The sequence below is a fragment of the Coregonus lavaretus genome (genome assembly GCF_964263955.1).
Source record: "Coregonus lavaretus genome assembly, contig: HAP1_SCAFFOLD_2059, whole genome shotgun sequence".
Classification (NCBI taxonomy): Eukaryota; Metazoa; Chordata; class Actinopteri; order Salmoniformes; family Salmonidae; genus Coregonus; species Coregonus lavaretus.
In genome coordinates this window covers 47,170-65,992 of record NW_028157336.1, presented here as the reverse complement: position 1 = coordinate 65,992, position 18,823 = coordinate 47,170, and the positions used below count along the sequence as shown (strand labels likewise).

The window sequence follows — 18,823 nt, the reverse complement described above, 5'->3', positions numbered from 1 at the left end:
GTGAATTCACAATTCCAATATGGTCCTGCTTATGATGGCAATGCAGTTTAATCTACGCACGCCTGGCTACCTACCAGACGACCGTCACTAGTTGCCACAGTCATAAACCCCGCCTATTTCTACAATTGATCTTCTTAAAATGTGATTTTTAAACCTAACCTTAACCCCACTGCTAACCTTATGCCTAACCCTAACCTTAAATTAAGGCCAAAAAGCAAATTTTTTGTTTTCATTTACTTTTACGATATATCCAAATATGACTTTGTGGCTGTGCTATCTATTGGAATCCCTACCAGACGGATCACCCTCTAAATACACCTCCGCTGTCTTCAACCAGGATCTCAGCGATCACTGCCTTATTGCCTGCGTCCGTAACGGGTCCGCGGTCAAACGACCACCCCTCATCACTGTCAAACGCTCCCAAAAACACTTCAGCGAGCAGGCCTTCCTAATTGACCTGGCCCAGGTATCCTGGATGGATATAGATCTCATTCCGTCAGTAGAGGATGCCTGGTTGTTCTTTAAAAGTAATTTCCTCTCAATCTTAAATAAACATGCCCCATTCAAAAAATACAGAACTAAGAACAGATATAGCCCCTGGTTCTCCTCAGACTTGACTGCCCTTGACCAGCACAAAAACATCCTGTGGCGTACTGCATTAGCATCAAACAGCCCCCGCGATATGCAACTTTTCAGGGAAGTTAGGAACCAATATACACAAGCAGTTAGGAAAGCAAAGGCTAACTTTTTCAAACAGAAATTTGCATCCTGTAGCACTAACTCCAAAAAGTTTTGGGACACTGTCAAGTCCATGTAAAATAAGAGCACTTCCTCCCAGCTGCCCACTGCACTGAGGCTAGGAAACACTATCACCACCGACAAATCTACAATCGAGAATTTCAACAAGCATTTTGCTACGGCTGGCCATGCTTTCCACCTGGCTACCACTACCCCGGCCACCAGCTCTGCACCCTCCGCTGCAACTTGCCCATGCCCCCCCCCGCTTCTCCTTCACACAAATCCAGACAGCTGATGTTCTGAAAGAGCTGCAAAATCTGGACCCCTACAAATCATCTGGGCTAGACAATCTGGACCCTTTCTTTCTAAAACTAGCCGCCGAAATTGTCGCAACCCCTATTACTAGCCTGTTCAACCTCTCTTTCGTAACGTCTGAGATCCCCAGAGATTGGAAAGCTGCCGCGGTCATCCCCCTCTTCAAAGGGGGTGACGCTCTAGATCCAAACTGTTACAGACCCATATCCATCCTACCCTTCAAAAGTTTTTGAATGCCAAGTTAACAAACAGATCACCGACCATTTCGAATCCCACCGTACCTTCTCCGCTATGCAATCCGGTTTCCGAGCTGGTCATGGGTGCACTTCAGCCACGCTCAAGGTCCTAAACGATATTATAACCGCGATCGATAATAGACAGTACTGTGCAGCCGTTTTCATTGACCTGGCCAAGGCTTTCGACTCTGTCAACCACCGCATTCTTATTGGCAGACTAAATAGCCTTGGTTTCTCAAATGACTGCCTCGCCTGGTTCACCAACTACTTCTCAGATAGAGTTCAATGTGTCAAATCGGAGGGCCTGTTGTCTGGACCTATCACAGGGTTCAATTCTTGGGCCGACTCTTTTCTCTGTGTATATCAATGACGTCGCTCTTGCTGCTGGTGACTCTCAGATCCACCTCTACGCAGACGACACCATTTTGTATACATCTGGCCCTTCATTGGACACTGTGTTAACAAACCTCCAAACGAGCTTCAATGCCATACAACACTCCTTCAGTAGAAATCCAACTGCTCTTAAACACTAGTAAAACTAAATGCATGCTCTTCAACCGAACGCTGCTTGCACCCACCCACCCGACTAGAATCACTACTCTCGACGGGTCTGACCTAGAGTATGTGGACAACTACAAATATCTAGGTGTCTGGTTAGACTGTAAACTCTCCTTCCAGACTCACATTAAGAATCTCCAATCCAAAGTTAAATCTAGAATCGGTTTCCTATTTCGCAACAAAGCCTCCTTCACTCATGCTGCCAAACATGCCCTCGTAAAACGGACTATCCTACCGATCCTTGACTTCGGCGATGTCATTTACAAAATAGCCTCCAACACTCTACTCAGCAAATTGGATGTAGTCTCACAGTGCCATCCGTTTTGTCTCCAAAGCCCCATATACTACCCACCACTGTGACCTGTACGCTCTTGTTGGCTGGTCCTCACTACATATTCGTCGCCAAACCCACTGGCTCCAGGCTATCTATAAATCACTGCTAGGCAAATCCCCGCCTTATCTTAGCTCATTGGTCACCATAGCAACACCCACCCGTAGTATGCGCTCCAGCAGGTATATCTCACTGGTCATCCCCAAAGCCAACACCTCCTTTGGCCGCCATTCCTTCCAGTTCTCTGCTGCCAATGACTGGAACAAATTGCAAAAATCTCTGAAGCTGGAGACCCTTATCTCCCTCACTAACTTTAAGCATCAGTTGTCAGAGCACCTTACCGATAATAATAATAATAATATGCCATTTAGCAGACGCTTTTATCCAAAGCGACTTACAGTCATGCGTGCATACATTTTTTTTTTTTTTTTTTTTTGTGTATGGGTGGTCCCGGGGATCGAACCCACTACCTTGGCGTTACAAGCGCCGTGCTCTACCAGTTGAGCTACAGAGGACCACTGCACCTGTACACAGCCCATCTGAAATTAGCCCGCCCAACTACCTCATCCCTATATTGTTATTTATTTTGCTCATTTGTACCCCAGTATCTCTATTTGCACATCATCTCTTGCACATCTATCATTCCAGTGTTAATACTAATTGTAATTATTTTGCACTATAGCCTATTTATTGCCTTACCTCCTTAACTTGCTACATTTGCACACACTGTATATATATATTTATTTCTGTTGTATTTTTGACTTTGTTTTGTTTTACCCCATATGTAACTCTGTGTTGTTGTTTTTATCGCACTGCTTTGCTTTATCTTGGCCAGGTCGCAGTTGTAAATGAGAACTTGTTCTCAACTGGTTTACCTGGTTAAATAAAGGTAAAATAAAACTGCTGCCCCCCACCCACTCAGCAACGATTCTCTGCTGTGTGCCTCTGCTCCATGTTCTCACTTCTCATCAATTAAACCTGGCTCAGCAAGTCTGTTCTTGATAAGGATATTTTAATAAATGGTTATAATGTGTATCGCACTGATCGAGTTAAGAAACGTGGGGGTGTGGCTATATACGTAAAGACTAAATTCCTTGTAAGTGTGCCAAAGTCTGAAACTATTTGTAAACAGTTGGAATTTCTTGCTTTTAATCTTGAGGTTTCAAAGGGTCTCTCTATAACTGTGATTGGCTGTTATAGACCCCCCCCCCCCCCTCTGCTCTCGGTGATGCATTGTCTTTTCTGATGCACTTTATGTCTAAACTTCTTTACAATGAAATTATCTTGATTGGTGAGCTCAACTGGTGTTGGTTAAAGCCGGCGTCTGATTTAAAAAATGTATTGTAATTCTATGAATCGTACCCAGTTGATTAATTCACCCACCCGCCCAAATCTCAAATGTCCAGAGAAATCTACCGTGATTTGATTTGATATTGACAAATGTTCCACATAAATATTCTGCGGTTGGTGTGTTCTGTAATGATTTAAGTGACCACTGTGCTGTTGTTGCTATTAGAAATACTAAGGTACCCAAAACAAACCCACGCTTTATTCGTAAGAGAAATATTGAGTTTTAATGAGCAGGCTTTCTTTCATGATTTGTTTTATTTTGACTGGAGCAAGATTGAGCTTATTCCTGATGTGGAAACTGCCTTGAAGTTCTTTCATTATGTGTTTTTTCCAAATAGTAAACAAACATGCCCCATTCCACAGGTTTAGAGTTAAAGGGCGGGATATAATCCATGGTTTTCTTCTGAGCTGTCCTGTATTATTCACAAACGTAATCTAGCCTGGGCTAAAGCAAGAAACTGATGTTCTGATGCTGATTGGCTTCTTTTTAGGCAGCTACGAAACAGGTGTTCTTCTCTTCTCAGGAAGGCCAAGTCTGAATATTTTATGTCTGTTACTGCTGATAACCTGAATGACCCTAGAAAGTTTTGGAAGGCTATTAAGTCTGTCTGGTAACAGTAATGTTAATGAATTACCGTCATGTGTATTGAAGGACTCTGTTGCTGCAAGGTCCCCCTGCTCAAGAAAGCACATATACATGCCCGTCTGAAGTTTGCCAATGAACCCAACGCACTAGAAGACCAGTTCTTAAAGCCTTTAGCCGTATCCTTATTCTAGTCCTCCTCTGTTCCTCTGGTGATGTAGAGGCTAACCCAGGCCCTGTAGCCCCCAGTATCACTCCTACTCCCCAGGAGCTATCATTTGATGACTTCTGTAATCGCAAAAGTCTTGGTTTCTTGCACATAAATATCAGAAGTCTACTTCCTAAGTTTGAGTTATTCACTGCGTTAGCACACTCTGCCAACCCTGATGTTCTAGCAGTGTCTGAATCCTGGCTCAGGAAGGCCACCAAAAATTCTGAAATTTCCATCCCCAACTATAACATTTTCCGGCTAGATAGAACTGCCAAAGGGGGTGGAGTTGCAATCTACTGTAGAGATAGCCTGCAGAGCTCCATCATACTATCCAGGTCTGTGCCCAAACAGTTTGAGCTTCTACTTCTAAAAATCCACCTTTCCAGAAATAAGTCTCTCACTGTTGCCGCTTGCTACAGACCCCCCTCAGCCCCCAGCTGTGCCCTGGACACCATATGTGAATTGATTGCCCCCCATTTATCCTCAGAGTTCGTACTGCTTGGTGACCTAAATTGGGATATGCTTAATACCCCGGCCATCCTACAATCCAAACTAGATGCCCTCAATCTCACGCAAATTATCAACGAACCTACCAGGTACAACCCTAAATCCGTAAACATGGGTACCCTCATAGATATCATCCTGACTAACATACCCTCTAAATACACCTCAGCTGTCTTCAACCAGGATCTCTGCGATCACTGCCTTATTGCCTGCGTCCGTAACGGGTCCGCGGTCAAACGACCACCCCTCATCACTGTCAAATGCTCCCTAAAACACTTTAGCGAGCAGGCCTTCCTAATTGACCTGGCCCAGGTATCCTGGATGGATATAGATCTCATTCCGTCAGTAGAGGATGCCTGGTTGTTCCTTAAAAGTAATTTCCTCTCAATCTTAAATAAACATGCCCCATTCAAAAAATACAGAACTAAGAACCGATATAGCCCCTGGTTCTCCTCAGACTTGACTGCCCTTGACCAGCACAAAAACATCCTGTGGCGTACAGCATTAGCATCAAATAGCCCCCGCGATATGCAACTTTTCAGGGAAGTTAGGAACCAATATACACAAGCAGTCAGGAAAGCAAAGGCTAACTTTTTCAAACAGAAATTTGCATCCTGTAGCACTAACTCCAAAAGGTTTTGGGACACTGTAAAGTCCATGGAGAATAAGAGCACTTCCTCCCAGCTGCCCACTGCACTGAGGCTAGGAAACACTATCACCACCGATAAATCTACAATAATCGAGAATTTCAACAAGCATTTTGCTACAGCTGGCCATGCTTTCCATCTGGCTACCACTAACCCGGCCACCAACTCTGCACCCTCTGCTGCAACTTGCCCATGCCCCCCCCGCTTCTCCTTCACACATTCAGACAGCTGATGTTTTGAAAGCGCTGCAAAATCTGGACCCCTACAAATCAGCTGGGCTAGACAATCTGGACCCTTTCTTTCTAAAACTAGCCGCCGAAATTGTCGCAACCCCTATTACTAGTCTGTTCAACCTCTCTTTCATAACGTCTGAGATCCCCAGAGATTGGAAAGCTGCCGCGGTCATCCCCCTCTTCAAAGGGGGTGACACTCTAGATCCAAACTGCTACAGACCTATATCCATCCTGCCCTGCCTTTCGAAAGTATTCGAAAGCCAAGTTAACAAACAGATCATCGACCATTTCGAATACCACCGTACCTTCTCCGCTATGCAATCCGGTTTCCGAGCTGGTCACGGGTGCACTTCAGCCACGCTCAAGGTCCTAAACGATATTATAACCACGATTGATAATAGACAGTACTGTGCAGCCGTCTTCATCGACCTGGCCAAGGCTTTCGACTCTGTCAACCACCGCATTCTTATTGGCAGACTAAATAGCCTTGGTTTCTCAAATGACTGCCTCGCCTGGTTCACCAACTACTTCTCAGATAGAGTTCAGTGTGTCAAATCGGAGGGCCTGTTGTCTGGACCTATGGCAGTCTCTATGGGGGTGCCACAGGGTTCAATTCTTGGGCCGACACTTTTCTCCGTGTATATCAATGATGTCGCTCTTGCTGCTGGTGACTCTCAGATCCACCTCTACGCAGACGACACCATTTTGTATACATCTGGCCCTTCATTGGACACTGTGTTAACAAACCTCCAAACGAGCTTCAATGCCATACAACAATCCTTCAGTAGCCTTCAACTGCTCTTAAACACTAGTAAAACTAAATGCATGCTTTTCAATCGAACGCTGCTAGCACCCGCCCACCCGACTAGAATCATCACTCTCGACGGGTCTGACCTAGAGTATGTGGACAACTACAAATATCTAGGTGTCTGGTTAGACTGTAAACTCAACTTCCAGACTCACATAAAGAATCTCCAATCCAAAGTTAAATCTAGAATCGGCTTCCTATTTCGCAACAAAGCCTCCTTCACTCATGCTGCCAAACATGCCCTCGTAAAACTGACTATCCTACCGATCCTTGACTTCGGCGATGTCATTTACAAAATAGCCTCCAACACTCTACTCAGCAAATTGGATGTAGTCTATCACAGTGCCATCCGTTTTGTCTCCAAAGCCCCATACACTACCCACCACTGTGACCTGTACGCTCTTGTTGGCTGGTCCTCACTACATGTTCGTCGTCAAACCCACTGGCTCCAGGCCATCTATAAATCACTGCTAGGCAAATCCCCGCCTTATCTTAGCTCATTGGTCACCATAGCAGCACCCACCCGTAGTCTGCGCTCCAGCAGGTATATCTCACTGGTCATTCCCAAAGCCAACACCTCCTTTGGCCGCCATTCCTTCCAGTTCTCTGCTGCCAATGACTGGAACGAATTGCAAAAATCTCTGAAGCTGGAGACTCTTATCTCCCTCAATAACCTTAAGCATCAGTTGTCAGAGCACCTTACCGATCACTGCACCTGTACACAGCCCATCTGAAATTAGCCCACCCAACTACCTCATCCCTATATTGTTATTTATTTTGCTCTTTTGCACCCCAGTATCTCTATTTGCACATCATCTCTTGCACATCTAGCATTCCAGTGTTAATACTATTGTAATTATTCTGCACTATAGCCTATTTATTGCCTTACCTCCATAACTTGCTACATTTGCACACACTGTATATATATTTTCTGTTGTATTTCTGACTTTGTTTTTTTTACCCCATATGTAACTCTGTGTTGTTTTTTATTGCACTACTTTGCTTTATCTTGGCCAGGTCGCAGTTGTAAATGAGAACCTGTTCTCAACTGGCTTACCTGGTTAAATAAAGGTGAAATAAAAAAATAAAAATCTGAATGATTCAGAGGAGAACTGGGTGAAAGTGTTGTGGTCAGATGAGACCAAAATGGAGCTCTTTTGGCATCAACTCAACTCGCCGTGTTTGGAGGAGGAGGAATGCTGCCTATGACCCTAAGAACACCATCCCCACCGTGGAAACATTATGCTTTGGGGGTGGTTTTCTGCTAAGGGGACAGGACAACTTCACCGCATCAAAGGGACGATGGACGGGGCCATGTACTGTCAAATCTTGGGTGAGAACCTCCTTCCCTCAGCCAGGGCATTGAAAATGGGTCGTGGATGGGTATTCCAGCATGACAATGACCCAAAACACACGGCCAAGGCAACAAAGGAGTGGCTCAAGAAGAAGCACATTAAGGTCCTGGAGTGGCCTAGCCAGTCTCCAGACCTTAATCCCATAGAATATCTGTGGAGGGAGCTGAAGGTTCGAGTTGCCAAACGTCAGCCTCGAAACCTTAATGACTTGGAGAAGATCTGCAAAGAGGATTGAGACTAAATCCCTCCTGAGATGTGTGCAAACCTGGTGGCCAACTACAAGAAACATCTGACCTCTGTGATTGCCAACAAGGGTTTGGCCACCAAGTACTAAGTCATGTTTTGCAGAGGGGTCAAATACTTATTTCCCTCATTAAAATGCAAATCAATTTATAACATTTTTGACATGCATTTATCTGGATTTTGTTGTTGTTATTCTGTCTCTCACTGTTCAAATAAACCTACCATTTAAAATTATAGACTGATCATTTCTTTGTCAGTGGGCAAACGTACAAAATCAGCAGGGGATCAAATACTTTTTTCCCTCACTGTAAAGCCCTGAAATCCTTAGATCAGAGAAAGCCTGCAGGTCCTGATCTTCTTGATCCCTGCTTTTTAAAACTGGCAGATGATTTTATAGCTGAACCACTTACATATCTGTTCAATCTAACCCTGGAATATAATGAAATTCCAAGGATCTGGAAATCCGCATTTGTCCTACCACTTTTAAAAGGGGGAGATCCAACTCTTTTAAGTAATTATAGGCCAATCTCAAAGCTGTCACCCCTAGTTTAAAAATCCTTGAAATCCTTGTTAGTGAACAGCTAAAATAGTTTTATCAATGTACTAATCGGCTTCAGGAAAAAGTATAGCACAATTACAGCAGCCATGAAGGTTTTAAATGATATCACTGAAGCCCTTGACAAAAAACAGCACTGTCTCTCACTTTTTATTGATCTCTCTAAGGCTTTTGATACAGTTGATCATGCTATACTGAGGCAGAGATTGTCGAGTGTAGGTCTTTCGGAGCATGCAGTTGCATGGTTTGCTCACTATCTGTCTGCTAGAACTCAGTGCACTCAATTTGATGGGCTCAGCTCTGTTAAATGGTCTGTCTGTAATGGTGTGCCCCAGGGCTCTGTACTTGGTCCCCTCTGTCTGTAATGGTGTGCCCCAGGGCTCTGTACTTGGTCCCCTCTGTCTGTAATGGTGTGCCCCAGGGCTCTGTACTTGGTCCCCTCTGTCTGTAATGGTGTGCCCCAGGGCTCTGTACTTGGTCCCCTCTGTCTGTAATGGTGTGCCCCAGGGCTCTGTACTTGGTCCCCTCTGTCTGTAATGGTGTGCCCCAGGGCTCTGTACTTGGTCCCCTCTGTCTGTAATGGTGTGCCCCAGGGCTCTGTACTTGGTCCCCTCTGTCTGTAATGGTGTGCCCCAGGGCTCTGTACTTGGTCCCCTCTGTCTGTAATGGTGTGCCCCAGGGCTCTGTACTTGGTCCCCTCTGTCTGTAATGGTGTGCCCCAGGGCTCTGTACTTGGTCCCCTCTGTCTGTAATGGTGTGCCCCAGGGCTCTGTACTTGGTCCCCTCTGTCTGTAATGGTGTGCCCCAGGGCTCTGTACTTGGTCCCCTCTGTCTGTAATGGTGTGCCCCAGGGCTCTGTACTTGGTCCCCTCTAATTCACTATTTATATAAATAATTTAGACAAAAATCTGCAAAATGCGCAACTTCACTTTTATGCTGATGCTACTGTTATTTATTGTTGTGCCTGGTCTCTCGCAAAAGCTTTCCAGAACTTGCAAACTGCTTTTTATTCTGTTCAACATACCTTGTCAATTGAAGCTTATCCTCAACGCTGACAACTAAACTAATGGTGTTTTCTAAAGCAAGAAACAGACCTCTGAACCTTTCACCTATTACTACCTGTCAGGGCAATGAGATTGAGGCTGCAACCTCGTATACATTTCTTGGAATTTTAATTGACGACAGCCTCTCTTTTTAAAAATTGCATATTCAACAATTTACAAAAAAATTGAAGCTGAAGTTGGGATTTTATTTTAGGAATAAGGCCTGTTTTTCTTTTGAAGCCAGGAGGAGGCTAGTGTTGGCTACATTTATGCCTATACTAGACTATGGAGATATGTTATATATGAACGCTTCCTCTCAGTGTTTGAGATCAATTGACACCGTTTATCATGGAGCATTGAGATTTATTTTAAATTGCAAAACCCTTACGCACCACTGCACTTTATATACCAGGGTTGGCTGGCCTTCTCTAGTCACTCGTAGGCTCAGTCACTGGTATCCTTTTATTTACAAAGCCATTTTTGGGTTTACTACCATTTTATCTGGGCATTTTTATTCTTCAGAAATGTGGTGGGTACTCCCTTCGTTGGCAGGACTTTATCCTGCTAACTGTTCCAAATGTCTGAACTGAATTTGGTAAAAGGGCTTTTATGTACTCTGTGCCATCAGCTTTGGAACGCCTTACAACATACTTTTAAACTGGAAGAACTTGTCCCGATTTGGTGTTTTTAAATCATTGATGAAGGATTTTGAGGCTGATTCCTTGACCTGTCAATGTTTTTAAATTGCTGTTTTATGATGTTGTTATGCTCCTGTGATTTCTATGGATGTTTACTAGATGACTTGTTGTTTTTCATGTTGTCTGTCTGTAATTGTGTAATGACTTGGTGCTGCCCATCTTGGTCAGGACGCTCTTGAAAAACAGATTTCAAATATCAATGAGCCTTTCCTGGTTAAATAAAGGTAAAATAAAAAAAATGAATGTGATGGCTCGTTGCAGTGACGTATGACAGCGTGTTCATAGACGTCCCCAAAGACGTGTTGTTCACGCCACGTATGGCGTTTGAGAACTCGCACTTTGTACTTGCAGAGCAGTCATTGTACAATTTCTCTATCCGGGCCGTCAAGGTTTTTCGACATGGCGTCTTGTCGTCTGGTTCTAGACATGCCATCAGGGTACTGAAGCCGACATCCTCTACCATTTGACCATGGCTGTATATCAACTGTAATCAGTGCTGTGATTTTTTTCTTTCTTTCTCACACCGTCCCTTATAGCACTGCTGCCAGCAACGGTTGGGTCGTCCCTTTTCAGCGTTGCACCTGTACTGCCACTGTAGCTCAATTCCACCTCGCAAAGTTTGCATTTCACGACCTTTATCATTTAACTTCTCAAAGTATTGCCATACAGGCCTTTGCTGCTGTCGCTTCCCTGTCTCACTCTCTGCCATTTTTCCAACTGTTAAGGACGATGACGTGCAGAGCGCTTTATATCTGTGGCAAATCAGTTGAAAGATGCATATATTGTTGCGTTAGGTATTTGTTTAATTAAAATGTTTCCCGTCATGATGAGGATCGGGACCTGTTAGTGGTAGTTTTGTGATAACTGCACTGTGATTTCCCCCAGTCGGAGCCCTCAGTTCGCTGACGCAATAAATATTTGGCTGAGGGAGAGATGTGAGGGAGACTATTAAGCGAATGAAGTGTTTGGTGGCAATCAGCATTAAAATCAGCATATTTTGCGTTATGTTTTGTATGTTATCACAGACAAAGTACTAAGGGTAGTTAATTGATGTTAGCTTCAGCTGTCAGCTAGCAAGGAAAGTTAGCCTACAAAGCTGGAAGCTACCGCTATCTTCTTGCAAGTTATTCTAGACTGTATGGACATTGTTTTGCCAATAGTAATTAACAGTTTCAACATTTCTACACGCCGTGTCGCATTATTCAAGTGTGTTAACTTCTGTGCAGCATGATGCAGCCCAGACTCCCAGTGCAGGCTAAGCAGGCACGGTGCACTCCGTGGGGGACATCGGCTGCGCTTATAGACAGATTTGATCCGTCAGACACATTTGACAGAAGTACCGAAAAATAACAAAAATTCTAGTACCGCACCATTGTTCATGTTCTAGTATCGGAAAAGTACAGAGGTTTTGTATACTGTGCAACACTAGTGTGTGTGTGTGTGTGAGAGAGATGGTTCCTCCTAGGCCCCTGGCCTTCCCCTCTGAACAGACATAAAGAGAGCACTACTTTTCTCTCCTTCTCTTCCCTTTACTCATGTATTTGTCTCTCTCCCTCCCCTCTTTCCTGTAGCGCCTCCCTCCGTTTGAGACGTTCTCCCAGGGTCCTACTCTCCAGTTCACGCTGCGTTGGACAGGCGAGCCCAGTGATAGGTCGACGGCCCCCGTGGCCAAACCCCTCGCCACACGGAACGCTGACGCTAGCAGCCTGACCTCCGATCCTAGGCCCTGCTCCCTCAGACCCACACAGACCGTAGGTGAGACACGGGCCGGACGACACACACACACACACACACACACACAGACCGTAGGTGAGACACGGGCCGGACGACACACACACACACACAGACCGTAGGTGAGACACGGGCCGGACGACACACACTCACACACACACACACACACACACACACACACACACACACACACAGACCGTAGGTGAGACACGGGCCGGACGACACGCACTCACACACACACACACACACACAGACCGTAGGTGAGACACGGGCCGGACGACACACACTCACACACACACACACACACACACACACACACACACACACACACACACACACACACACACAGACCGTAGGTGAGACACGGGCCGGACGACACACACTCACACACACACACACACACACACACACACACACACACACACACACACACACACACACACACACACACACACACAGACCGTAGGTGAGACACGGGCCGGACGACACACACTCACACTCACACACACACACTCACACACACACACACACACAGACCGTAGGTGAGACACGGGCCGGACGACACACACTCACACACACACACACACACACACACACACACACACACACACACACACACAGACCGTAGGTGAGACACGGGCCGGACGACACACACTCACACACACACACACACACACACACACACACACACACACAGACCGTAGGTGAGACACGGGCCGGACGACACACACACACACACACACACACACACACACACACACACACAGACCGTAGGTGAGACACGGGCCGGACGACACACACTCACACTCACACACACACACTCACACACACACACACACACACACAGACCGTAGGTGAGACACGGGCCGGACGACACACACTCACACTCACACACACACACTCACACACACACACACACACACACACACAGACCGTAGGTGAGACACGGGCCGGACGACACACACTCACACACACACACACACACACACACACACACACACACACACACACACACACACACACACAGACCGTAGGTGAGACACGGGCCGGACGACACACTCACACACACACACACACACACACACACACACACAGACCGTAGGTGAGACACGGGCCGGACGACACACTCACACACACACACACACACACACACACAGACCGTAGGTGAGACACGGGCCGGACGACACACACTCACACACACACACACACACACACACACACACACACACACAGACCGTAGGTGAGACACGGGCCGGACGACACACACTCACACTCACACACACACACTCACACACACACACACACACACAGACCGTAGGTGAGACACGGGCCGGACGACACGCACTCACACACACACACACACACACACACACACCCACACAGACCGTAGGTGAGACACGGGCCGGACGACACACACTCACACACACACACACACACACACACACACACACACACACACACACACACACACACACACACACACAGACCGTAGGTGAGACACGGGCCGGACGACACACACTCACACACAGACTGTTGTAATCTGTAGAAGCTCACTAAATGGTGTCAACTTAAAGGGATACTTTACCATATACCATGTTTTAAAGGAATACTTCGGAGTCAGATGAACTCGTGGATACCATGTTTATGTCTCTGCGTCCCGTATGAAGGAAGTTAAAGGTAGTTTCGCGAGCCAATGCTAACTAACGTTAGCGCAATGACTGGAAGTCTATGGGTATCTGCTAGAAAACACTAGTTAGCACTTGCACTAGTGATAGTTAGCAACTTCCTTCATCCTGGACACCGAGACATAAAAATAGTATCCACGAGTTAATCTGATTCTGGGGAAGTAGATAAAGAGGGCCTCATTGACAAAATATTGAAGTATCCCTTTAAAAACGTGGTAGATGTTTCCTCCCTCTCTCTGTAGCTGTTAAAGACTCCTTCAGCAGTACAGACTTTCAGATGAGACGGGAACACACACTCGTGGAACCAAGAGACAATCTACGCATATTCTACCAGGTGAGAGACACACACACACACACACACACACACACACACACACACACACACACACACACACTTCTATTCTTGACTTTTGTGCAGATTGTATTGTGCATATCTGAATCACAGCTGTGTTGTGCTTGTCTTTTTGTTCTCTTGTTATGTCTGTCTGACTGGGGGTGGATGGTATTAGAGACCTGGCCCTTTAACAGGCCAGCATCCCAAATGGCTCCCTGTTACCTATATAGTGCACTACTTTTGACCAGGGCTCGTAGGACACCATAGTGTGCACTACAATAGGGAAAGAGGGTGCCATTTGGGACAGTGTACTTTAGACTTGGCTGTCTATGACGGGGAATTTCTTAGTTTCTACTGACTCCTACCCTTTTCTGTGGGATTACGTACTCGCTCTCTCTAGTTCCTGTATAACCACAACACACAGCAGCAGACCGAGGCAAGGGATGACCTCCACTGTCCCTGGTGCACTCTGAACTGTAGAAAACTCTACAGTCTCATCAAACACCTCAAACTGGCCCACAGCAGATTCATCTTCAACTACATGGTGAGAGAGAGACTGTGTGTGTGTGTGTGTGTGTGTGTTTCTGGTGCACTCTGAACTGTAGAAGACTAGTTTCCTCAAACACCTCAAATTGGCCCACAGCAGATTCATCTTCAACTATGACTGCATTTAGACAGGCAGCCCAATTGTGATATTTTGCCAATAATTGTGCTGCCTGTGTAAACAGCCTAGGAGTTGAGAGAGGCCAATAATTGTGCTGCCTGTGTAAACAGCCTAGGAGTTGAGAGAGGCCAATAATTGTGCTGCCTGTGTAAACAGCCGAGGAGTTGAGAGGCCAATAATTGTGCTGCCTGTGTAAACAGCCGAGGAGTTGAGAGGCCAGTAATTGTGCTGCCTGTGTAAACAGCCGAGGAGTTGAGAGGCCAATAATTGTGCTGCCTGTGTAAACAGCCGAGGAGTTGAGAGGCCAGTAATTGTGCTGCCTGTGTAAACAGCCGAGGAGTTGAGAGGCCAGTAATTGTGCTGCCTGTGTAAACAGCCGAGGAGTTGAGAGAGGCCAGTAATTGGGCTGCCTGTGTAAACAGCCGAGGAGTTGAGAGGCCAATAATTGTGCTGCCTGTGTAAACAGCCGAGGAGTTGAGAGGCCAGTAATTGTGCTGCCTGTGTAAACAGCCGAGGAGTTGAGAGGCCAGTAATTGTGCTGCCTGTGTAAACAGCCGAGGAGTTGAGAGAGGCCAGTAATTGGGCTGCCTGTGTAAACAGCCTAGGAGTTGAGAGAGGCCAGTAATTGGGCTGCCTGTGTAAACAGCCGAGGAGTTGAGAGAGGCCAGTAATTGGGCTGCCTGTGTAAACAGCCGAGGAGTTGAGAGAGGCCAGTAATTGGGCTGCCTGTGTAAACAGCCGAGGAGTTGAGAGAGGCCAGTAATTGTGCTGCCTGTGTAAACAGCCGAGGAGTTGAGAGAGGCCAGTAATTGTGCTGCCTGTGTAAACAGCCGAGGAGTTGAGAGGCCAGTAATTGTGCTGCCTGTGTAAACAGCCGAGGAGTTGAGAGAGGCCAGTAATTGGGCTGCCTGTGTAAACAGCCGAGGAGTTGAGAGGCCAGTAATTGTGCTGCCTGTGTAAACAGCCGAGGAGTTGAGAGGCCAGTAATTGGGCTGCCTGTGTAAACAGCCGAGGAGTTGAGAGGCCAGTAATTGTGCTGCCTGTGTAAACAGCCGAGGAGTTGAGAGGCCAGTAATTGTGCTGCCTGTGTAAACAGCCGAGGAGTTGAGAGAGGCCAGTAATTGGGCTGCCTGTGTAAACAGCCTAGGAGTTGAGAGAGGCCAGTAATTGGGCTGCCTGTGTAAACAGCCGAGGAGTTGAGAGAGGCCAGTAATTGGGCTGCCTGTGTAAACAGCCGAGGAGTTGAGAGAGGCCAGTAATTGTGCTGCCTGTGTAAACAGCCGAGGAGTTGAGAGAGGCCAGTAATTGGGCTGCCTGTGTAAACAGCCGAGGAGTTGAGAGAGGCCAGTAATTGGGCTGCCTGTGTAAACAGCCGAGGAGTTGAGAGAGGCCAGTAATTGGGCTGCCTGTGTAAACAGCCGAGGAGTTGAGAGAGGCCAGTAATTGTGCTGCCTGTGTAAACAGCCGAGGAGTTGAGAGAGGCCAGTAATTGTGCTGCCTGTGTAAACAGCCGAGGAGTTGAGAGGCCAGTAATTGTGCTGCCTGTGTAAACAGCCGAGGAGTTGAGAGAGGCCAGTAATTGGGCTGCCTGTGTAAACAGCCGAGGAGTTGAGAGGCCAGTAATTGTGCTGCCTGTGTAAACAGCCGAGGAGTTGAGAGAGGCCAGTAATTGGGCTGCCTGTGTAAACAGCCGAGGAGTTGAGAGGCCAGTAATTGTGCTGCCTGTGTAAACAGCCGAGGAGTTGAGAGGCCAGTAATTGTGCTGCCTGTGTAAACAGCCGAGGAGTTGAGAGAGGCCAGTAATTGGGCTGCCTGTGTAAACAGCCTAGGAGTTGAGAGAGGCCAGTAATTGGGCTGCCTGTGTAAACAGCCGAGGAGTTGAGAGAGGCCAGTAATTGGGCTGCCTGTGTAAACAGCCGAGGAGTTGAGAGAGGCCAGTAATTGTGCTGCCTGTGTAAACAGCCGAGGAGTTGAGAGAGGCCAGTAATTGTGCTGCCTGTGTAAACAGCCGAGGAGTTGAGAGAGGCCAGTAATTGTGCTGCCTGTGTAAACAGCCGAGGAGTTGAGAGGCCAGTAATTGTGCTGCCTGTGTAAACAGCCGAGGAGTTGAGAGAGGCCAGTAATTGTGCTGCCTGTGTAAACAGCCGAGGAGTTGAGAGAGGCCAGTAATTGTGCTGCCTGTGTAAACAGCCGAGGAGTTGAGAGGCCAGTAATTGTGCTGCCTGTGTAAACAGCCGAGGAGTTGAGAGAGGCCAGTAATTGTGCTGCCTGTGTAAACAGCCGAGGAGTTGAGAGAGGCCAGTAATTGTGCTGCCTGTGTAAACAGCCGAGGAGTTGAGAGAGGCCAGTAATTGTGCTGCCTGTGTAAACAGCCGAGGAGTTGAGAGAGGCCAGTAATTGTGCTGCCTGTGTAAACAGCCGAGGAGTTGAGAGAGGCCAGTAATTGTGCTGCCTGTGTAAACAGCCGAGGAGTTGAGAGAGGCCAGTAATTGTGCTGCCTGTGTAAACAGCCGAGGAGTTGAGAGAGGCCAGTAATTGTGCTGCCTGTGTAAACAGCCGAGGAGTTGAGAGAGGCCAGTAATTGTGCTGCCTGTGTAAACAGCCGAGGAGTTGAGAGAGGCCAGTAATTGTGCTGCCTGTGTAAACAGCCGAGGAGTTGAGAGAGGCCAGGTGTGTGTGGGGGGTGGTAGGGTGTGTGTACTGTAAGGAGCATATATACATGCATATTGCAGGCCGAATAAGGGCTAGTTATGAAAAAAATATATAGGTCCATTGTGATCTTTACATTTTTTTTAATGACCTCTCCCTCCCTCTCTCTCTCTCTCTCTCTCTCTCCTCTCCTACCTCTCTCTCTCTCTCCTCTCCTCTCCTCCCTCTCTCCCTCCCCAGCCCCACCCTAAGGGAGTGAGGATAGACGTGTCTATTAATGAGCATTATGACGGGGCGTACGCTGGTAATCCTCAGGATATTCACAGTCAGCCCGGCTTCGCCTTCAGCAGGAACGGACCCGTCAAGAGAACCCCTGTCACACACATCCTCGTCTGCAGGTAACTGGGTACACACACACACACACACACACGTCTGTGTCAGACACACACAGACACATCCTCGTCTGCAGGTAACTGGGTACACACACACACACACACACGTCTGTGTCAGACACACACAGACACATCCTCGTCTGCAGGTAACTGGGTACACACACACACACACGTCTGTGTCAGACACACACAGACACATCCTCGTCTGCAGGTAACTGGGTACACACACACACACACACACGTCTGTGTCAGACACACACAGACACATCCTCGTCTGCAGGTAACTGGGTACACACACACACGTCTGTGTCAGACACACACAGACACATCCTCGTCTGCAGGTAACACACACCCCTATAGTGGAAGAGGCCAATTCAACTTGAAGTCCAGGTAGCAGATATGTATCAGATATGTATGTAGTTGGTTTTGTATATTAGCTAATAGTTGACCCCCACGCTCACTGAAGTCCGTGACAATGTTCCGTCTCTGCTGGTGCTGCTGGCTGTTTGAGATGCTTTAGAAGCCACATTGCTGGTAGGGACAGCATCCACTTTGAGAAGCAACTTCTTGCTGAAGCACTCCTTCCATTGTTGATAGCCGTGGAAGTTCTCAGGGATGAAATGTGCCCCACAGATTGACTAGTAGACGCTCAATTCGCCCGGTTTCCACTAGTTACACTACATGACCAAAAGTATGTGGACACCTGCTCGTCGAACATCTCATTCCAAAATCATGGGCATTAATATGGAGCTGGTCCCCCCCTTTGCTGCTATAACAGCCTCCACTCTTCTGGGAAGGCTTTCCACTAGATTATGAAACATTGCTGCAGGGACTTGCCTCCATTCAGCCACAAGAGCATTAGTGAGGTCGGGCACTGATGTTGGGTAATTAGGCCTGGCTCGCAGTCGGCGTTCCAATTCATCCCAAAGGTGTTTGTCGGGGTTGAGGTCAGGGTTCTG

General features: G+C 47.0%; 1 protein-coding gene across 1 annotated transcript in view; it reads left to right on the top strand.

Annotated features, from left to right (window-relative positions):
* The window catches only part of LOC311125525 (polycomb protein suz12-A-like), a 42,638-nt gene that overhangs the window by 13,266 nt on the left and 10,549 nt on the right, over nt 1-18,823 (top strand). Inside the window, exons 10-13 of the mRNA XM_084199562.1 lie at nt 11,981-12,164; nt 14,068-14,159; nt 14,560-14,703; nt 17,713-17,870. Of these exons, the coding sequence (XP_084055688.1) occupies nt 11,981-12,164; nt 14,068-14,159; nt 14,560-14,703; nt 17,713-17,870 (578 nt within the window). The remainder of the gene's footprint in view (nt 1-11,980; nt 12,165-14,067; nt 14,160-14,559; nt 14,704-17,712; nt 17,871-18,823) is intronic.